Genomic DNA, 22,246 nt, shown 5'->3' on the forward strand with positions numbered 1-22,246 from the left:
GAAAATGGCGGCGACGCGCGGCTCCTTATATAGAATCCGAGTCTCGCGATAGAATCCGAGCCTCGCGAGAATCCGACAGCGTCATGATGACGTTCGGGCGCGCTCGGGTTAACCGAGCAAGGCGGGAAGATCCGAGTCGCTCGGACCCGTGAAAAAAAACATGAAGTTCTGGCGGGTTCGGATTCAGAGAAACCGAACCCGCTCATCTCTAACAATAATATTAGGTTTATTATTGTATTCTTAGATACAGAAATAAACCTTTTTTATCTAATCAGTCACAAAACGAAATCCAAAAGCTTTATTTCGTAAAATTAATTTATTTCTTAAAACCATGCCTGAATGTCAGTGATATGTGGAGGAATGGAAACATGAGTGGGCCAGGTCTATACAAACAGTGCAGTAATTCTTGACAAAATAACTGGTCTGTTGTTTAAAATCGCTCAGTAGACAATGAAAAATAGAAGACGTACATTTATAAAATACAGTATTGTGTAATAATCCATCTTTATGTAAACTCCATGCAGTTACAGGTGGATTTTTTATTATTATTGACTATTAATGTGAATTTTTGCTTTAACCTACAGTATATGTTCAAATTGCTGGTAGAATGTAAACATGCGTTGGTAATATTGTTGTATGGTTCACAGTATACATATTTAAACGCAGTGAGGCAATGTACATCAACGTGACATGGTCAGACTTAGGTCATAAATTATCACATATCAATGTATTGTATACTATACATACTGAAACACAAAAGACAAGCTTGGTCTGGCATATTGAAATCATAAAAATCATAAACATTGAGTGTTATTGGAATATCACAGTATTACATTATAACATACTAGCTGCCTACATTTTTAATATTTGTATAGGTGTTTTTAGTGGGGCGGTTTTAATTTTGGTTATATACTGCCTGTGGGCTTTTTAAAGTGTCAGCGTGTATTCTGTGAGCAAATACAACAGATTTTACAATTTAATTTAATTTAATTTTTTTGTTGCTTGGTTTGAGAATAACAAACAAAGCTAACAAAATGTGTCAAGTTAAATTACAGTGAATGATTCGGCATACTGTGTTGCTAAAAAGTTGTATTTTTAATTAACAAAAATATTCAAATAAAGAGTTGAGAGAAGCAAATTTCTCATAAATCTTTTCACCTCCCAAAATGTTTATTTTAACCTGTTTTCTAGAAATAGGACTATTGTCCCAATACTGCAAATGTGAATCCAACATGTGGAAATTTGTCCCAGTCTCGCAGTTTTTTTCTTCTTCAGATTTTATTTTATTTTTTAAAATGAAACATTTAAAAAAAAATTGATGATATTGTTGATACATTTTAAATAATTTTTTCTTCAATTGCTGGAATATATATTGTGCAAAATATACAGTAGGCAACCTGTAATCATGTTTTATTGGTTAATATTATAGATCTGTCCATAAAGATATCTAATTTGGGAACACAAAGTTAACACCTAATGTCTGTTCACATAAGGAAAGGGGAGTCTTAATGGATCAATAAATATATTTAAAGTTTGAATAATAAGTTGAAAAACACAATTTTTTTTTCAACAAAAGGTTTAAGCCTTACCTTGTTTTATTATGTCCCTCAGTAGAATGCAAGATGTATACATATCTTCTATTTATATTTTATGCAACTTCATTTTTTTTTTTTTTTTGACGACTGTAAATTCATATTGCAAATGAAAATCCTATAACTATTGTTATAAAAGGATGGGACATAAAACAAATGCCACAATACTTAAAGGAATATTGTTCACATTAACTGGTTGTAAAAAGACATTCACTATTTGCACTGACCAGGTGAAATAAAATAAAAAATTAAAAATAATACAAAACCAATTAATTAGATAACATTTTGGTTAAATTGGAATTTTAGAAATAACTAGTAACATTGCACTGCAAAATCTTTAAAAAAGGTTATTAATATTTAACTATCAGAATCAATATTATATTTTAAGGAATTTCTTGTTTGTTTTTTCTTTTAAATTTTTTAGTATTTTTATTTTCAGTAAATTGTGAAATGGTGCATCTGCTGAAAAGTATTTTTTTTTATTTCTTGGCACTTTCTGTTCATACAAGCACCATATTATTTTTCTATCTGGACTTTAGAGTAATTAACACTGGCCATTTTGAAGCACATACACAAGGGATATATGAATTTAAAATTTTTGCTGATGCAAACATTTTCATTTAAAATGTTCCTGTTTTTTGTTGCTCTGTATTGTTATAATAGTATACACTTTACTGGAGCATAATAATAATAATAATAATAATAATAATAAAAAAATTATATAAAAACAAAATCACATTATTTTTCCCCAGATCAGAAAACAAAAAAAGCATTTTCCTCTTGTGCTACAAAATCAGTAGTGCCATTATAGTGAATGAAGAATATCGACATTCAAATCCTATTGCCTGCTGTATTTTTATATACTTTCTTTTCTTAATAAAAAATCCCCCCCACCCCAGTTCACATTTTACATAATGAGATATATTAAAATATAAGTTGCCTTCAATTGTAGGCATATCTTTTCAGATGGTACATAAAATATATTTAAAAGACAAACTTTTGGTATTCTGTAAATGTGAAATGTAGTGATCTACTGTCACTTGGTTTCTTAGTTTTTATGCATTTTTCAGTGTCGCTCAGAGTTTGCCCCATATAAAATGGCAGTTGTAGTAATTCACACATTTCCAGAAAAGTTCGCCAATATGGCCCCACCACGCGGTGGCGGTGGGACTGAAGTCCGTGAAGAGAAGCAGGAGAGATTCTTCAATGCTGTCAATAGTTCGGGTTTAGTCCCACTAATATGACAATACATTTGTATTCGTAATAGTCTCTGTCCATTTTCAGCTGTTTTTTTCAAGGTAACAAAAACATTCTATGGCAACTTTATCACAACAATACATGCTCCAGCTCTTCCAATATTCAGCGAGATGTCCTGTAAAACAAAGGCAGCAATTAGTAACGGAGCTACTGTATATGCTTCTGATATTACAAAATGGCTGACACATCTAAAAATATAATTTACACTGAGCTGGTATTAATTTGAATGTTCACTTTGCAAACAAAAACTTAATTGTACCGTACATTGAAACAATATCTAACATTTCCATAAGAGGGCGCCAGATATAAACTTTTGGAACAGCGAGAACCAGTCAGGTGATTTCAAATGTTCAGTAGTTATAGATTCACAAGATGCAAACAAAATTATATCTAACAGGTAAGTCTTGATTCATTTAGATTGACCATTTATAACATTGCTTAATTTACTGCACAGAACTTAATAATTATAATGTTGGTTATTATTAATAACTAGCTTTTTGCACGTGGCTTCGCCCGCGTGGAAATTTTAACGCAATAAGACTATTTTCATTGTGCCCATCTTCAAGTTTAAGTTCACTTCCCAACCCCTAACAGAATTAGCGTGAAGATACATTGCCTATATGTTAACGGACAGTCTAAGGAACATTGTTCTATAACTGTTGTTCTAATTGTAAAGTGCAACGGAATATGCTGCGCTGTATAAGAAACTGCTAATAAATAAATAAGGAACAAATCAATTTAAAAAAATGCGTTCACCAGTTCCTGAATTTCTCTGGTACAAACAACCAAACAAACGTTCCTGACCAGGCGTTGCCCATGTATTTAGAGTTCTATTCATTCTATTCTGCTAAACTTGGGCTTAGATGTCATCGAGACTGTCACCAATTAGCTTAGCGACCCAGACAACTATGTATTTGACATTAATGTCGGTCATGTTGGACGTTTTATTTTTCACCCCTTCTCACCCCCCATGCTGGCTGAACTTGGACTGAAGCGGCATCGGGAGTATCACTATTCATCTCAGTGACCCCGGAAACTATGGATTTTTACATGTCACGCACTTCTCACCTCCACCCCTAGGGGTGCTAGGGGTGTTTTACCCCCACATTATTTTTTTTCCAGCTTATAAGTCATATGTGTACCAAGTTTGGTGTAAATTGCTCCAGGCATTCCAGAGTTATTCTGAAACATAGATAGATAGATAGATAGATAGATAGATAGATAGATAGATAGATAGATAGATAGATAGATAGATAGATAGATAGATAGATAGATAGAATGGTATTAGTTGTCAAGGAATTTAATCTGGCAACATGAATCCTATCTCTGCCATCAGTTTTAGCCATAAATTATCTTATGAAGAATTCAAACTGCCAGAATGAATATATTCACATTGGCCGGTCAGCGCTAATGACATCGGCGATGATGCGTCTGTGGGGAAAGGCGTCCTGGTCTAGTAGATACTAATTGTCAGAGACAGGTGCCTATCAGTGTGAGAGAAGTACAGGGGAGTGAATGTTGCTACACAATTTTGCATAAATCTTTGCAAGGCAGCTATTCCGCAGGTATAACACATTATGTCTATATAATCTACAAGTTTTTTGTACTAGCATTTGCAATTCCACATTTATTCTATAGTACGGGTAGGGTAGGACTGGAAAGAGCTTAAGGTCAAATTCCATAGGCAAAACTCAATCTTTTTGAAAATTCTTGCTCATCTGGAGTAACACAAAGCATAAAGATGAGGTTTCATTTGAAGGAAAATGTTTACTAGATACGAAAAGGATTGAAAATTATGTAAATGAGATAACACATCAGTTACAAATGAATGATAAATTAATGTTATTAGTGTTTAATTTGTCCTGTTATACAGCTTCTGCTTTCAATGGATTTTATACTTTTTCTGTAGCATCAACTGGGCTCCTTATTTTCTATGATCTTTATTATGTCAATGAGATGACTGGCGAATTGTATTTGGGTGTTTGGCGTGCAAGCAATTGAGTTCTTGGGGACATTTTGCATTTATTTGTAAAATAAATACAATAAATGAGTTGATATGAAATAGCTCATTTAGTAAAACAGATGAACATTTTTAGAGGCGTGCATTTTATCATGTGGAAATCAGAAGCTTCTTAGGGAAACCAGCTGAGATAAGTTAATGTGTTTAACTTACCTGTGTCCACTCATTGGTTTGTGTGTCATAAGACTCCACAGTGCTAAGATAAGTCTGTCCGTCGTATCCACCCACAGCGTACAATCTGTCTCCAAGTGCGCAAACTCCAACTGCATCACGGGGGATACTCAGGGGGGCGACTGTCGTCCAGTTATCGGTTTTAGGATCATACCTTCAATTTAAACAAAGTTATTTTGTTACCAATATTCATTAAAAAGAAATAGTGCGGTATATGTAAGTTTAGAACATTAAAACTTCAAAAACACTATTAGTCCTGCAAAATCCTACAAATATATTCCATTAACATCAGTAATAACCACTTCTAAAAAAAATGGTTGTCTTTTTTTGCACAATTTTCTCTGCAGATTTGCTATTTGGTGCATTATACGATTTCCATAGATTCCAGGCCAGAACACAGCGTTATAATCTGCCAATTTGAAAAAACAAAAAACACATGTAACTGGATGTGGGTGTTCTTACTTTGATAAACTGTATGGTTTGCAAACTGCAAAAATAATTGCATTTTAAATTGCGGTTTGGACAAAATCACACTTTGCTAAAAGTCCCTTCTACACCTTTGAGGTATACATTGACAGGTAACTTAGGAGTGCCTGTCTGCAATGGGTTGGGTACGAAATCCCAGCATTTGGGATCCTTACACTCAAAATACCATGAGAGGGATCCCGACGGTCAGAATCCCTAACCGCAAGGTCAGCACTTACGTTCAGGATCTGTCAGGATTCTGCTGTAGGGATCCCATCTGCGACATCTTAGCTTTCTGTGTGATGGCCAATACTTAGTCATAGGCTCAAACTATTCAAACTACTTGAACTGAAAGTTAAGGGCTCAGTCCAGACTGTCACTGAATGAGTACTCCACTGCTTTGTGCTGTGTATCTTGCATGTTTTCCCTCTGCACTAGCGCAGGGCCATCTTAGCAGCATTGTAGGCCCTGAGCAAAGCAATGCCTGGTGCTCCTACCCACCCAGTTACGGGAACCAATTTAAAAATAATCATAACAAGCCCCTCCTGCAGTCCCGTGCTATTTCTCAACTTGCTTCCATAAAGTGACCGACTGTCTGCACTCTGATTGGTGGATAGCTCCAGCCATCCACCAATCATCATGTGGGCAGCCATTCACCGTCTGGCTGCAGGCTGGGAGGAAGATAGAGAATCCTGCCCAGCCGCTCTAATTGTTTGAGCGCCACTCGCCCCTGCTCAGAGGCCCCTAGAATTGTGGGGCCCTGGGCAGCTGCCCAGTGTGCCTATACATTAAGATGGCCCTGCGCTAGTTCAAGCACAGGATGCACACAAATGCACCCATACAGACTTGTGCAATTCTGCCTCTTGCACCTGTCAGCATCTGGAGATGTGGGAAAAGTGAGGAAGAGGCTTCTAATGTTGACCAAACACAGCAAAATCATTTTTAGGCAAATGCGCTCATCTGTAGTGGAAATGTCGCTCTTTTCAACAAAAAACTTAGTACATTCTGCAGTTAGTTTTGTGTAGAGCAGATTGGGGGCCGTCTGGTGTGATCTTTGCGTCGGGCCCGTCCATGTATTAAAGCAGCTCTGATGAAAATGACTTGAGTCCGAGCTGCTCCTAATTCCAAATGTGGACGGCTATTGCGATGTTTTGCAAACTACGTACATGTTGTGGTCTGAAAATGTATCTTAAAGCACTTGTCAGCGATTCTGCGTTGAAATGCATCTTTGTTGCTTCCCACTTGCCCCCGGAGGTGCGTGACTCAGTGGCAGGTGGGTGGTAACACAGAATAGATATGATGAAGGTGGTCAATACGCCGGTGCATACAGCTGCATCCTATTCTGTGCTGTGCATATGCAGAGATCAGTCCAATTTACATTACAGCTCCTGCACCAAGGATGGGCCGGGTGCAAATACTGTTCAAAGTCAAGGTGCGGAGTGATATGGCGGGTGCGATCGCAGAAATGCGTCTGACTTTGAGTAATGGCAGACATGTGCATGGGACTTCCAATAGTAGAGAGCGGCCAGAATTGCAACTGCAATACGTGTAACTAAGAACCAGGCCCACTGTCTATAGATGCCTTCTGGTGTATATGTACTGTATTACTATTTGGGGGGGGGGGATAATGAATATAGGACGTGCACAGTGCACCACTGACCCTTTCTATGTGCCGGCTGATATTTAATTATAGACTCAAACTATTTAGATATCAAAGTTGCATGCTTGCTCCTGCCTGTCTCCGATGCACAGTGGGCGCTGCGCCCGTTTGTGTTGTTTCTCGCACTGCAGCTCGCCATAAAGCACATGCGCATAATACACCGCCAGTACTACAAATAGCAGACCCTCCGCATAGCTACAAATGTGTAATATTCCGATAAGCATTACAGAGTGTTTTGCTTTGAAGATAAACAGCTCATTACTGTTATTATCATTGTAACTGTCGCGGAGAATAGAATTATCCTGAGTGTAACAATACTTTGTAGATCTGACAGATTCCTGCATCTGTGTCACTCTTTCTAGCAGGGAACATAGCCCAGCTCATCCCTCCTGCAGCAATGCAGCTTCTCACCTCTCCACGCAGTCTGACAGCCTGGAACAATGGTTTGATGCCGGTGCGTCGTGCCCCCCGACGGCGTACAGGAATCCATTGTATGTTGCGACTCCCACGCCTCCCCTCCGTTTTGACATGGGGGCACAAATGCTCCATTTGTTCGTGTGCGGATCAAAACATTCTATGGATTTTAAACAAGAGCTGCCGTCTCTCCCCCCTACGGCGTATAATCTGAGGAATAAAACACATTTACATGACATCAAACATTGTATCTGAGACTAGTAGAACATTAGTTCAGTAGTGTTCCAATAGCTAGGTCACGTTATTCACAGTGTAAAATGGTGATACAGTCCCTCTATATACACATCAAGCATTGCTCAGCTATGAACGTATGTTACCTGTATGACTTATATAAGAGGTTGAATAAAGGGGGTCATTCTGACCCGTTCGCTCGCTTTTTGTCACAGCCGAGCGAACGGGTCCCTACTGCGCATGCGCCGGTGCCGTAGTGCGCCGGTGCATGCCAGATGGCCGAAGGCCGTAGCAGGGCTGAGATTGCCTCTGCCTGATTGACAAGCAGAGGTGATCGCTGGGTGGGAGGGAGCGGAATGGCTCCGTTTAGGCGCCGTTTCGTGGGAGCGGTCCGGGCAATGCAGGCGTGGCCGGACTGAACGGGGGGCGGGCCGCAGCGACTGCATGACGTAACATGCAGCCGCTGCGGGCCGGGGAGCGATGAGTAGCTCCCAGCGAGCACGCTAAAGCTGCGCTGGCCGGGAGCTACTCTTGAAATTCAAAGGCATCGCCACTGTACGACGCCTTTGCATTTCTGCGGGGGGGGGGGGGGCGGCGATGACATGCGGGGCGGACTAGCCCTGTGCTGGGCGTCCCCACGCATGTCAGGGAAGATGATCGTAGCTGTGCTAAATTTAGCACAGCTATGATCAACTCGGAATGACCCCCAAAATGTGCAATTTTAAGTTACGTTCTTATATGTTTAATGCATTTCAACCTGATGTATTGCATTCATATATGAAAGAGGTAAAACAGTGAGACCCCTATACACAAGGTTTTTTTTTCATTATTATTATTATTGTATATACTCAGATCACAGTTCCTGTATACCATTTCAGCAATACATAAGATAATCTTTAAATCTTTTATTTATTTTTATTAATTTATTACCAGTTATTTATATAGCGCACACATATTCCGCGGCGCTTTACAGAGAATATTTGCTTATTCACATCAGTCCCTGCCCCAGTGGAGCTTACAATCTATATTCCCTATCACATGTACACACATTCACGCTAGGGTTAATTTTGTGGGGAGCCAATTAACCTACTAGTATATTTTTGGATTACTTGAATTACTATTCTATTTGAAAGGTTTTATCTATCTCAGGTCAACATCTCTAATAACTGACCCCTAGTCCAGGTCTTCAATTGGGAATTCCCCGCCTAGTTCTCTCACCATTATATAATATTTTTAATTAAAATTTATTTTTAGCCCGCAGCACTTTACAGCTATGAACAAACAAAGGGTTCTATTTACTAAGCCTTGGGTGGTGATAAAGTACCAGCCAATCAGCTCCTACCTGCCATGTTATAGGCTGGGTTTGAAAAATGACAAGAGCTGATTGGCTGGTACTTTATATCCGTCCAGTTTATCTCCATACGAGGCTTAGTAAATAGACGCTATGTCTTTAAATGAGATCGGGTGTTTACAAATGTAAGGGAAGGTTAGAAGGTGCTTCGAGATTACACTCTGTATGATAACAGGCGTTTTATATAAAGGATGAAGTATCACATATGGCAAGGGTGGCCAGACTTTTGGAGTCGGCGATCTACTTTGAAAGCTAAAAAGCTTTTATGATCTACCTAGGAGGAATAATAGCGCGCACTGCAGGCGTGTGCGCAAAAAAAGGGGCGTGGTATAACAAAAAGTGGGTGTGGTATAACAAAAAGTGGGCGTGGTATAACAAAAAAAGGGACGTAGCCTTGCTGCACAGAGTGTAATGACTGCCTCACACGAAATAACACATTGGCCCCCACAGGTAAAAACCTCAAACACATATGCCCCCACAGTGCCATGTGCCCACAGTGCCAGATACACATATGCCCCCACAGTGCCAGATATGCCCCCACAGTGCCATGTGCTCACAGTGCCAGATATGCCCTCACAGTGCCAGATACAGATATGCCCCCACAGTGCCAGATATGACCCCACAGTGCCAGATACAGATATGCCTCCACAGTGCCAGATACAGATATGCCTCCACAGTGCCAGATACAGATATGCCCCCACAGTGCCAGATACACATATGCCCCCACAGTGCTATGTGCCCACACTGCTAGATATGCCCCCACAGTGCCAAATTACAGATATGCCTCCACAGTGCCATGTGCCCGCAGTGCCAGATATGCCCCCATAGTGCCAGATATGCCCCCACAGTGCCAGATTACAGATATGCCCCCACAGTGCCATGTGCCCGCAGTGCCAGATATGCCCCCACAGTGCCAGATATGACCCCACAGTGCCACATATGCCTCACATTGCCACATATGCCACCACTGTGCCATGTGCCCGCAGTGCTAGATATGCCCCCACGGTGCTCACCATGCTGTGTGTGGAGAGCGCAGCGCGCGCTTCTCCTGCCTGCCATCCTGCCCCTCAGTCTGATCTCCGGCGGTGACGGCAGCATGTATAGCTCAAATCAGGCGCCGGTTCGCGAGCTCTGATTGGCTACGTGGTGCCCGGCGTCCTGGAGCGGGCCGCCGGGGAGGGGGGGGGCTGCGGCCGCGGGGGTCCACTGATTTCAATAAGGCAACAGGTGTTCCCTGGGCCCTGGATTTTTGTGTTTTCCGTGCTGCTTCCCTGTGCTCCCCCACGCGGGGGGGTCTGGTTTGGTATACTTTCTGTTCTGGGTGGGGGCAGTGGGGTGGGTACCCGTGCTTTTGGGGGGATGGGTTTGGCGCGGGGGGTCCCCCAGCTTGCACATAGGGGTGGTCTTTTTTGTTGCTTAGGGTCTACACTGGGGTCGGGGCACGGGGGTTCCTCATGGGGCCCTGTGATACGACGGGGTGCCCCTGCGTCCACCGTGAGCGCTCTTCATGGTCCCCGGGGCGGGTGCGTTCTGCTGCCCCCTCCTGTTTGTGGCTCTGTTGTGTGTGTCCCCCCCCCCCACCCCGGCTGGGCGTGATGGGGGTTGCTGATGGCTTTTACCAGGCCCTTCTGGCTGGCTCTCATCGTTGGCCGGTCCCTTCTTCCCTTCATCCGCGCCGGTCCCACCGGCCCCAGCTCCTCGTTGTTGCGCAGCCATTCCCCACCCCGTTCCCGGCGACGCTTGGTTGCGTGGTGGTTCCTGTTCCCTGTTTGCGCTCCCTCTTTTCTTCCCAGCTACGTATTTTCCTGTTCGGGCGTCGCCTGGACCGCGGATTGGGGGTACGCGAGGCGAAGGCAGGGAGAAGATTCGGTCTCTGCTGGAGATGTTCGGTCGGGATCGTCATCGGCTGGAGTGGTTCCGGGTCCGTCAGGTAACGGTGAGCATGCTGTTTCTTTGTTCCTTAGCATTGTTTGGTCTAGTTGTGTTTCCTCGTTTTCCCCGGGCGCCCGCGTAGAGTTGCCTAACTTACTGAGCGTTGCGTGGCTGCAGGGATGGGGTACATGGGGGTGCCGGTGGCCACGGGCATGCCGGCTCCCTGATGTGTTGGTGGCAGGTCCATGGTGCTATGTAGGTAGTTGCGGGCTGTGCGGATGGTGGGATGGCGGCGTTGCTGCTGCACTAGACTGTGGTCGGGCGCTGGTGCACGGGCCTTGGACTGTCCTGTCGGCCCGGGCTCCCACCCTGGGATGGTGGGGGTTAGTGTTTGCGTCGGATTTTGGTAGGCATGGGGTGGGGGTAAATTATCGTGTTCCCCACTCTTGTCATTTGTCTCAACCAAATGGGGTTTTGTTTCTGCTGCCTTTTTGAAGGCTTCCTGCAGGGGGCGCTTTTCTGTCTGTTGTCTGGTCCTGGTGTTTGGGTGACTTTGCGGTCGTGTTTCCTGCTGTGTGGAGTTGTGCTCTGCGTCCGTTTTTCACCATCCTCCCTTCTCTGGTGTATGTTTCCTATTTCTGGGGTTTTCCGTTGGGGAGCGTTTTTTTCCGCATTGGTTTCTCGGTCACCGGTTGGTTTGGTGCTGCACGTTTTTGCATGGTGGTAACTTACAGGCCGCTTTTGGTGCTGGCTCAGGGCCTTGTTTTCTTTCTCAGGGTGCTTCCTGGGGGTGGTTCCCGTTTACTTTCATGATCATCGGCCGCCCTCCCCCTCGGCCCTCCACCTGTATGTCATCTGGTTCCCAGCAGTTGGCGGCGCAACGTTTCCCTGCGTGCGACCTGGGCTTGTCCCATGGGGTACGTGGTCCTGGAGCTGGGCGCAACGTTTCCCTGCGTGCGACCCGGGCTTGTCCTATGGGGTGCGAGGCATGGTTGTGCTTCCTTTGCTACATTCCGTGCATTGGTGCCTGGGACGGCTTTTGCATTGTCTTTTTGTGCCTGATTGGTGGCTAAGGGTGGCCGGGTTGGTCCGGCGCTTTTGGACGGGCTAGGGAAGACCCTCCCATGCTCCGGACGATGGCTCCGATTGCAGGGTTTCGTTGGCTTTCTGGGGTAGGTTTGTTTGCTCCGGCGGGGTGGTTTTTTATTAAGTCGCCTTAGGTACTTTGAGGGCCTTGGTCTGCAGGTTTTTTCCCCGGTTGGCAGGTCCAGGGCAGCTGCCATTGCGGGCTCTTGTTTTCGCTCCGTACTGCTGTGGCTGGCTGATATCCATAGCCTTCATGCGATGGGCGTCGGGGTATCCTATGGCTGCAGCTGTTGCGTGGGCTCGTCCATTTCGGTATATATAGGTGAATTTGCGGTGGTCCCGTCTGGGTCTGTCCAGGCGGGGTGTAGTCTGGTTCGTGCAGGTTGCGCCGTTCGGCCTAGTTTTCGCGCTGGTTTTAATCGGGCATGCCGGGTCAGTGGATGGTGACCGGTGACTGGTCAATTTTATACTCCGGTTTGCCTGTCGGTGGTTTTCTGGCAGGGCGCCTAGATGGTGGTCGGTTCGGCAGCGCGGGTGCGGTGCGTGGGCAATACGGAGAGGAGTTGCATGGCCCCTGTGCATGGAGGTCGCGCCAATCGTGGGTGTTCCATTTTTCCGGTGCAGACTTGCGGGTTCTGCGGGGGCTGGGGTCATTAGTTTTCCCCTTTTAGAGCGCAGGCGCTTACGGATGGTGACACATTGCCTTTGGCGTGGGTGGGTGTTCCGGTGCGGCCTTTGGAGGGGGGCCGCTTTCTTTTGTGTACCCTCCTTGGTCCTCTTCGCTGGTTTTCAGTTTCTGTAGCGTTACCGCTATGGTAGTTGCAGGGTACCCATTTCCTTGCGGATTGGGGCGACTACGCCTGCTGCGGCGGTGGGTTCTTCAGGGGCAGCGTTAGGTTCTGGGCTGCTGGGGATATGCGTGATATACAGCCTCTGGGCATTTGGGTATGGTTTGGGCTATTAAAGATACCCGTTTCCTTGCGGATCGGGGCTGTTTGCGCATGCTGCAGTGGCGGGTTTTTCAGCGGCAGCGCTTCGGGTGCTGGGCTGAGGGGAGTCTAGGTGCTATGCAGACTCTGTTCATTTGGGTACGGTTTTCGGGCTCCGGTACCCATTCCTTGCGGACTGGGGGCCGTTGCGGGTGCGGCGGTGGCACGTTCTTTAGTGGCAGCGCTTCGGGTGCTGTGCCGCGGGGACTGTGCTTTGTATGGTGTTTAGGATTGGGGTGGGCAGCCACAGGGTCCGCCACGACAGCTGTTCAGGAGCTGGGTCGTTGGAGGTTTATTTCTTAGGTCCTATTCCTTGCGGATTGGGGAGGCTGCCATGCGGCAGCCACAGGGTCCTCCACAGCAGCTATTCAGGAGCTGGTCCGTGGGACTTATACTTCTTAGGTCCTATTCCTTGCGGATCGGGGTGGCTACCATGCGACAGCCACAGGGTCCACCGCGGCTGCTGTTCAGGAGCTGGGCCGTTGGCGGTATACTTCTTAGGTCCTATTCCTTGCGGATTAGGGTGGCTGCCATGCGGCAGCCACAGGGTCCTCCACGGCAGCTATTCAGGAGCTGGGGCCGTTGGATATATACTTCTTAGGTCCTATTCCTTGTGGATTGGGGTGGCTACTATGCGGCAGCCACAGGGTCCTCCACGGCAGCTGTTCAGGAGCTGGGGCGTTGGCGGTATACTTCTTATAGGTCATATTCCTTGCGGATTGGGGTGGCGGCCATGCGGCAGCTACAGGGTCCTCCGCGGCAGCTGTTCGGGAGCTGGGGCGTTGGAGGTATACTTCTTAGGTCCTATTCTTTGCGGAGTGGGGTGGCTACCATGCGGCAGCCGCAGGGTCCTCCACGGCAGCTATTCAGGAGGTGGACCGTTGGAGGTATGCTTATTATAAATCCTACATGCATTTGGATAATGTTAGTTGCGCCTGTTGCGCTAACCCAAAAACTTGGTTTACCCGTCGGTTTTTGAACGGTTAGCGTTCAGAAATCGAGGGTGTGAAGTGGGCCTAATTACAATTTGCACTTCAAAGGTCCACGGGAGTTTTTTTGAGTTTTCTCCTTCACTTGGGTTATTTCTGTTCTCTGTCCCTTGGTTTTCTTATGTGATGTATGTCAGTGTGATGATGTTAGGGTGTTTTTCTTTTGCAGCCGTCGATGGTTTGAACAAGCGTGGCTGTTTGGTCACTCTTACATTTTTGGGCGGCAGGGCATCCCTTGGCGTGTAGGACAGCTGATGTTTTGGTACCAGGGTGGTTGGTTGGTTGGGTGTCCGTGGTAACGGGATACTATGGGGTATTTGTACAGCTCCTTTTCCACCGTGAGCATAGTTGGGGTCGTCCTGGCGATATTGTCCTGCATTTGGGCGGCGCTGGTAGGGGTCGCGTCAACGGCGTCAACTTCAATTTGTTCATTAAGGCTGATTTCGTGGGCCACGTTGTCACTGGCCGGAGATCCGTTTTGGGTGGTCAATTAGTCCAACGTTTTTTCATTGGAAGGGGGCGGTGCGTTTTCTCAGCTATTGAGAAGCTCCACAGGATGGTAATTCTGCTGTTTCGTTGTTATGGCTTTTAGGTGGAGTAGTTGTCAGGCATCCCCTGCTTGTACTGCGTCAGTGGCAGTTCTACAAGGAGGATGGGGTTCGTCTTCTCCGGCTGGAGTTTTCGGGTTTTCTTAAATGGGGTTTTGGTCCTTTCCGTTAGCGATCTTGTTTTCCTGGTTTTTATTGGTTTGGCTGGTGGGGCGGTTTGTTAAACCTTTGTGGCGGGAAGTCGCTACCAACCAGCGGTCAGATGGGCATAAGTGGTCATTGTGGGGCACCCTCTTTAGAAGGACGGCAGGTGTGTCCTTACCTTGCGGTTGGATATTTAAACGTTCCCCTGCGGGAACCGAACGTTTGCCAGAGATAAGAGTGGTGAGACCGGCACAATGCGGGTTATGCAGGGAGGAGGCGGTGTTGTGGTTTTGTCCCCTCCTCAGTTTTTGTGTTTCAATCTAAATGACTGGAGCTGGTGTCTGGTAGCGACTTTTCCTTTGCCATCCTCCAATATAAAATCAATTCAATTACAATTATAGTTTAAAGAACAGGTCAGCGATCAATAAATATCGTCTGACCTTTAACTACAGCTAATCGTGTCCATGTCGTTATTTTAGTGTGTCGTTATTTTAGTGGTAAGATAGCTTAAAGAAGTGTTTATGTCAATCGCAATAAAATTATGGGCGCCTTAGATAAGCTGAAGGCTGCATAAGCCTGAGGCCATATAAGAGCCCAATTTTTTGTGATTGGTTGTTTATGACTAAGCAGTTGCTAGGTAGATTAGTGTTTTCTCTGGTATTTTTCCTATAGGATTATAGTATACGGCTGGATAGCCATCGGCTGGTAGTGCTTCCATAGAAGTGCTGACATAAAAGTGTTATTATAAAAATAGCGTTATACCTGCGTTAAACCGAAGGAAAACAGAAGGGAAACATCAACACACCAACACTACCACAAAAGGACTGCCTTAATGCCTCAAAAGTATGTAATTCATCTTATGCATGTTATCTGTTTATTAAAACCTATGAAAAGGCATCCCCAATCTGCTCACTACAGTTCTCTCTTATGCAAACTCATGTATGTTTCTTGATGTAATGATTTCATGTAATTGTCATTGCATGTATGGGGAAGTTGCTCTGTGAAACAGTTTATTATTGCATACTGACTGGTGTTAACCTCCTTTGAACATTTGCCCATTGTGGTCAGGTGTACTATATCTTTATATTTAGTAAGGTGTAGTCATGGTGTAAAGGACAGAGTATGATTACTGATTAGTAAAAGAAAACAAATACTGAGCAACATACCCAAACAGGTAATTTCAACTTTAAACTTGTCATTTATTTTGTATGCTCTGGACATGGCTACTAATAACAAATGCACAGACAAAATTCTTAAAGCTATGTCTGCAAATGCTAGGAGCTTAGGAGACAAAATTCCAGAGCTAATTGCGATAATGACAAAGGATAACTTGGATTTTGTGGCAATTACAGAGTCTTGGTGCAATGAGAATCATGACTGGGACATAGCTATACCAGGATACAATTTATTTAGGAAGGATAGAATAGGAAGAATAGGACGAGGGGTAGCAATGTATGTGAAAAAAAGCATAAATGCTACTTTAATACAAAATATTGAAGCCAAAACTGAGGCCCTTTGGGTCACCATAGAAACCGGGAAGAAGGACATTATTCGCATTGGGGTGATCTATAGACCACCAGACCAGGGGCAGGATTTGGACAGGAACCTATTGTTGGACTTCTCTAAAATAGCTTTAAAGGGAGAAGTCATAATCATGGGAGACTTTAATTTACCTGATGTAAATTGGGAGGGGTCTTTTGCAAGTTCAGCTACAAGTGGCAAATTTCTACATTCCTTACAGGGAGCATCTCTCAAGCAATTGGTGAGGGAGCCCACTCGCAAAGACTCAATATTAGATCTAATTCTTACAAATGGTGATAGGATATCCGATATATATGTGGGTGAGCACCTGGGATCCAGTGATCATCAAGCAGTATGGTTTAGTATAAAGACAGGATCCAACTCCTGTCACACAAAAACAAAGGTGTTGGACTTTAGAAATGCTGACTTTGCAAAAATGGGGAGATGTTTAAGTGATTCATTGGCAGACTGGAGGAACTTGGAAGGAGTGCAGGAGAGGTGGAAAAAACTGAAAAGTGCAATACTAAGTGCAACAGACCTTTGTATCAAAATGGTTAGGAAAAGCACCAGGAAAAGGAAGCCAGTGTGGTTCACAAAAGAAGTATCAACTAGTGTGAAAGCAAAAAAGATGGCTTTTAGGAAATACAAACAGACTCAAAATAATAACGACAAAGAGGTGTATCTGGACAGACGGAAGGATGCTAAGAAAGTGATTAGACGTGCAAAGGCAGAAGCTGAGGAGAAAATGGCCCAGTCAGTAGATCAAGGGGGCAAAACTTTTTTTAAGTATATAAGTGAAAGGAGAAAATCAAATGGAGGAATAATAAGACTTAAGACAGAGAGTGAGCATTTGGTGGAGGGAGACAAGGCAAAAGCAGATCACCTAAATAATTATTTTTGCTCAGTATTTACTACAGAAGAAGGGATGGGGCCACAGTTAAGTTGCAAGGACATTCATAAAAATAAGGTAGATGAAAATACATTTACAGAGGAGAAGGTCCTAACAGAACTTTCAAAACTAAAAGTGGATAAATCAATGGGACCAGATGGGATACACCCAAGGATACTCAAAGAGCTAAAAGATGTGCTGGTTACACCTTTAACAGAATTATTTAACCAGTCACTAAATACAGGTGCTATTCCAGAGGACTGGAAAAGAGCAAATGTAGTTCCACTGCACAAAAGTGGAAGCAAGGAAGAAGCAAGTAACTACAGACCAGTAAGCCTTACATCAGTAGTAGGGAAAGTAATGGAAAAACTATTAAAAGAAAGAGTTGTGGAATATCTTAAATCAAACAACTTACAGGATCCAAAACAGCATGGATTTACTGGTGGGAGATCATGCCAAACAAATCTTATTGACTTTTTTGACTCTGTGACGAAAATAATAGATCAAGGGGGAGCCGTAGATGTAGCATATCTAGACTTTAGTAAGGCATTTGACACTGTCCCACATCGCAGACTGCTAAATAAACTTGAAAGCCTGGGGGTGGATTATAAATCAGTTAAATGGATAAGAACCTGGTTGCAGGATAGGAAACAGACAGTCGTAGTTAATGGAGTGCAATCTATGGAGGGAAATGTTACCAGTGGAGTACCCCAGGGATCTGTACTTGGTCCAGTTCTCTTTAATATCTTTGTTGGTGACATTGCAGATGGTATTGAAGGGAAGATATGCCTTTTTGCAGATGATACAAAGATATGCAACAGGGTAGACACACCGGGAGGGGTAAAACAAATGATTAATGACCTAGGTAGGCTTGAGAAATGGTCAAGAACGTGGCAACTACAGTTTAATGCTAAAAAATGCAAAATCATGCACTTGGGTCTCAAAAACCCAAAGGCTAAATATAGTATCAAGGGTACTATAATGGAAACTACTGAGGAGGAAAGAGATTTAGGAGTCACTATTTCAAGTGACTTGAAGGCAGGAAAGCAATGCAACAAAGCAATGAGAAAGGCAAGTCAGATGCTTGGTTGCATAGGGAGAGAAATTAGTAGCAGGAAAAAAGAAGTGATAATGCCACTGTATAGGTCATTGGTACGGCCCCATCTGGAATACTGTGTCCAGTTCTGGAGACCCTATCTCCAGAAGGATATAAATACATTAGAGAGTGTACAAAGAAGGGCAACTTAAATGGTGCATGGCCTACATCACAAAACTTACCCGGAAAGGTTAAAAGATCTTAACATGTATAGTTTGGAGGAGAGAAGGGAAAGGGGGGACATGATAGAAACCTTCAAATATATCAAAGGTCTTAACAAAGTTCAGGAGGGAAACATTCTTCAAAGGAAAAGAAGTATTAGAACTCGAGGTATACATTGAGACTGGAGGGGGTGGTTCAGGGGAAATTTAAGGAAAAATTACTTCACAGAAAGGGTAGTGGATAAGTGGAATAGCCTCCCATCAGAGGTGGTAGAGGCTAAGACTGTAGGGCAATTTAAACATGCTTGGAACAGGCATATGAATATCCTTACAAAGAATTAAGGTTAAAAAAGGGTTGAGATTGCCTAAAGGATAATATAAAAAAGGGGCAGACTAGATGGGCCAGGTGGTTCTTATCTGCCGTCAAATTCTATGTTTCTATGTTTCTATTATAGGGCTGTCCGTCAAGGGTTTAGGGGTTGGTCTCGGAATAATATATAAGCCATAGTCATGTGCCTCAGACTTCCTCTTGCCATGTTGGAATGCCCTCCCGCCGCCCTGACTATATTTTTTCCTGCATCTTGTCTTTCTCGGTGGGTTCTTGACAGCCAGATTGGCGGGAAGTCGCTACCAACCAGCGGTCAGATGGGCATAAGTGGTCATTGTGGGGCACCCTCTTTAGAAGGACGGCAGGTGTGTCCTTACCTTGCGGTTGGACATTTAGACGGTCCCCTGCGGGAACCGAACGTTTGCCAGAGATAAGAGTGGTGAGTCCTGCACAATGCGGGTTATGCAAGGAGGAGGCGGTGTTGTGGTTTTGTCCCCTCCTCAGTTTTTGTGTTTCAATCTAAATGACTGGAGCTGGTGTCTGGTAGCGACTTTTCCTTTGCCATCCTCCAATATAAAATCAATTCAATTACAATTATAGTTTAAAGAACAGGTCAGCGATCAATAAATATCGTCTGACCTTTAACTACAACTAATCGTGTCCGTTTCTTTATTTTAGTGTGTCGTTATTTTAGTGGTAAGCTAGCTTAAAGAAGTGTTTATGTCAATCGCAATAAAATTATGGGTGCCTTATTCTATCATAGAGAACACACTGTATGTAACAGTTATAGGTAATTCTATCATAGAGAACACACTGTATGTAACATTTCAGTCTATGGGTGAAATTCAACTGTTTGAAAAGTCGACTGGGCGTCTGTTTATTCCTGTCTATTAGATTGGAAAAAACAGGCACCCAACTGACTTTTCAAACAATTGAATCCCCCCCCCCCCCTATATGTTCACTAGGTTGGTGTGATTCTGCACAGGTTATAAGAAAGGACAAGGTCAGTGGTGTACCTAACAAGGGTGCAGGGGGTGCAACTGCTATGGGGCCCACTGCTATGGGGCCCGAGCTGCTTCCGGGGCCAGCTGCTCCCCCAGCACCCAGACATGGGCTGACTCCAATGCCTGCTGCTCCCCCCCTTCACCCACGCCTAAGGTGAGAACAGCCATCGCAGCTGATAGCACCCCCTCCTCCGCAGGCTGCATATACACTGCAAAGTATGTAGGGGGGGGCACGGGGGCCATTCCTGGACAGCTCCAAGTCCCAGCTGCCGGTGCCGCGATTCGCAGATATTTAAGAGGCGTGGCCTAATTCCATAAGGCGTCCGTCCCCATCAGAGACCTTTGCTGTTTTCAGGATGGACAGGTAATGTATCTACTGCTTGTTCCCCCCACCTCTCTCCCCCCCCCCCCCCTCTCGCTCCCTGATACTGTCTCCCTTGCTCCTCTCTCTCTCTCTCCATGGTGCACTCTCACTCTCTCTCTGAGACCGTCTCTCTCTCTCTCCCTGATACTGTCCCCCTCTCTCACTCTCTCCCTGACACTGTCTGTCTGTGTCTCTTTCTCTCTCTCTGACACTATCTCCCTGATACTGCCCCCCTCTCTCCCTGACATTGTTTCTATATCTCTCTTTCTCTCACTCTGACACTATCTCTCTCTGAGACTGTCTCTCTCTCCCTGATACTACCCCTCTCTCTCTCTCTCTCTCTCTCTCCCTGACACTCTCTCTCTCTCTCTCTCTCTCACACTATCTCCTTGATACTGCCCCTCTCTCTCTCTCCCTGACATTGTTTCTATCTCTCTCTGACACTTTATCTCTATCTGAGACTGTCTTTTTCTCTCCCTGATACTACCTCCCCTCTCTCTCTCTCTCTCTCTCTCCCTGATTCTTCCCCCTCTCTCTCCCTGACATTATCTCTCTCTCTCTCTCTCTCTCTCTCTCTCTCACACTATCACTCTCTCCTGACACTGTCTCTGTCCCTGACACTATCACTCTCTATCTCTCTGATACTGTCTCTCTCTCTCTCTTCCTGACACTGTCTCTCTCTTTCCTTGACACTCTCTCTCCCTCCCTGACACCCTCTCCTTCTCTCTCTCCCTCTCTTTCTGTCCCTGACTCTGTCACTCTCATTTGCTCTCCTCTCTTTATCTCTCTCTCTCTCTCCCACCCTCCCTGACAATCTCGCTCACTTCCCTCTCTCTCTCTCTTCATTTCCCCATTCTCTCTCTCTCTCTCTCTCTCTCTCTCTCTCTCTGACACCCTCTCTATCTCCTTGATGCCCCAATCCCTTTCTTCATCCTCTCTCTTTCTCTCTCTCCCCTGACACCTCCTGTGCATCTCTCTCACTCCCTCACTCTCATTCCTGCTCCCGTGAGGGGCATTATAGTGACAAATAGGGGGGGGGGGGGGGGCTTTCGAGATTTTCCCCCAAAGTTCTAGTAACGTTCCTGGACAAGGTCTAACAGCCACTGTCAGGTTATGGTAAAGATCTCCTGGGAATAGATCTTCTCCATAATGTTAGACTAATGACGTGAGAACATCTGATGATCCACATGAGCTGAAACCTAGGGGCAAATACCTTGCACCAAGGCTGCCGAGAGCTCCAGAAAATGAATAGTCCTGAAGCATCCTGACATCAGAAGCTGAGAAAGGTCCAGTGAAGTTGCCCAGCTTCTAAATGTCATTTCAAGTACTGGGGTCTATTTACTAAGCCTTGGAAAGAGATAAAGTGGACGGAGATAAAGTATAGTACCAACCAATCAGCTCCTAACAGTCATTCTTCAAACGCAGCCTGTGACATGGCAGTTAGGAGCTGATTGGCTGGTACTTTATCTCCGGCCACTTTATTTCCATCCAAAGCTTAGTAAATAGAGCCCACTGCGCTAGATAAATGACAGCTAGATGTGGATTGGGTGCTTTGGGCATCTTGGGGGTTATTCCAAGTTGATCGCTCGCTGCCGATTTTCGCAGCGCAGCAATCAGGTGAAAAAATGGCATTTATGCGCATGTGTATACCCCGCAATGCATACGTGCGACGTACAGGTACAAAGCTCTTTGTGGTTGTGCTCAGGTTTTACCGAAGTTTTCATTCGCGCTGACGGCCGCAAGAAGATTGACAGGAAGGGGGCGTTACTGGGTGTCAACTGACCGTTTTCAGGGAGTGTTTGCAAAAACGCAGGCGTGGCTGGGCGTTCGCAGGGCGGGTGTATGACGTCAAATCCGGACACGAATAGGCTGAAGTGATCGCAAGCGCTGAGTAGGTTCTGAGCTACTCTGGAACTGCACAAACTTTTTTTGCAGAGCTCGGCTGCACATGCGTTCCCACTTCTGCTAAGCTAAAATACACCCCCAGTGGGCGGCGGCATAGCGTTTGCACGGCTGCTAAAACTAGCCAGCGAGCGATCAACTCGGAATGACCCCCATTATCCACTGTACTGTAGAATGGAAGAATCCCTGTGA

General features: G+C 45.0%; 1 protein-coding gene across 1 annotated transcript in view; it reads right to left on the bottom strand.

Moving 5' to 3' along the window:
* Positions 1–297: 297 nt before the first annotated feature.
* Positions 298–22,246, bottom strand: part of KLHL4 (kelch like family member 4) — a 299,589-nt gene continuing 277,640 nt past the window's right edge. The window contains exons 9-11 of the mRNA XM_063938383.1: positions 7,577–7,789; positions 5,023–5,194; positions 298–2,964 (exon numbers count right to left, since the gene is read on the bottom strand). Of these exons, the coding sequence (XP_063794453.1) occupies positions 2,905–2,964; positions 5,023–5,194; positions 7,577–7,789 (445 nt within the window). The 3' untranslated portion in view covers positions 298–2,904. The remainder of the gene's footprint in view (positions 2,965–5,022; positions 5,195–7,576; positions 7,790–22,246) is intronic.

The sequence above is a fragment of the Pseudophryne corroboree genome, chromosome 8 (genome assembly GCF_028390025.1).
Source record: "Pseudophryne corroboree isolate aPseCor3 chromosome 8, aPseCor3.hap2, whole genome shotgun sequence".
Classification (NCBI taxonomy): domain Eukaryota; kingdom Metazoa; phylum Chordata; class Amphibia; order Anura; family Myobatrachidae; genus Pseudophryne; species Pseudophryne corroboree.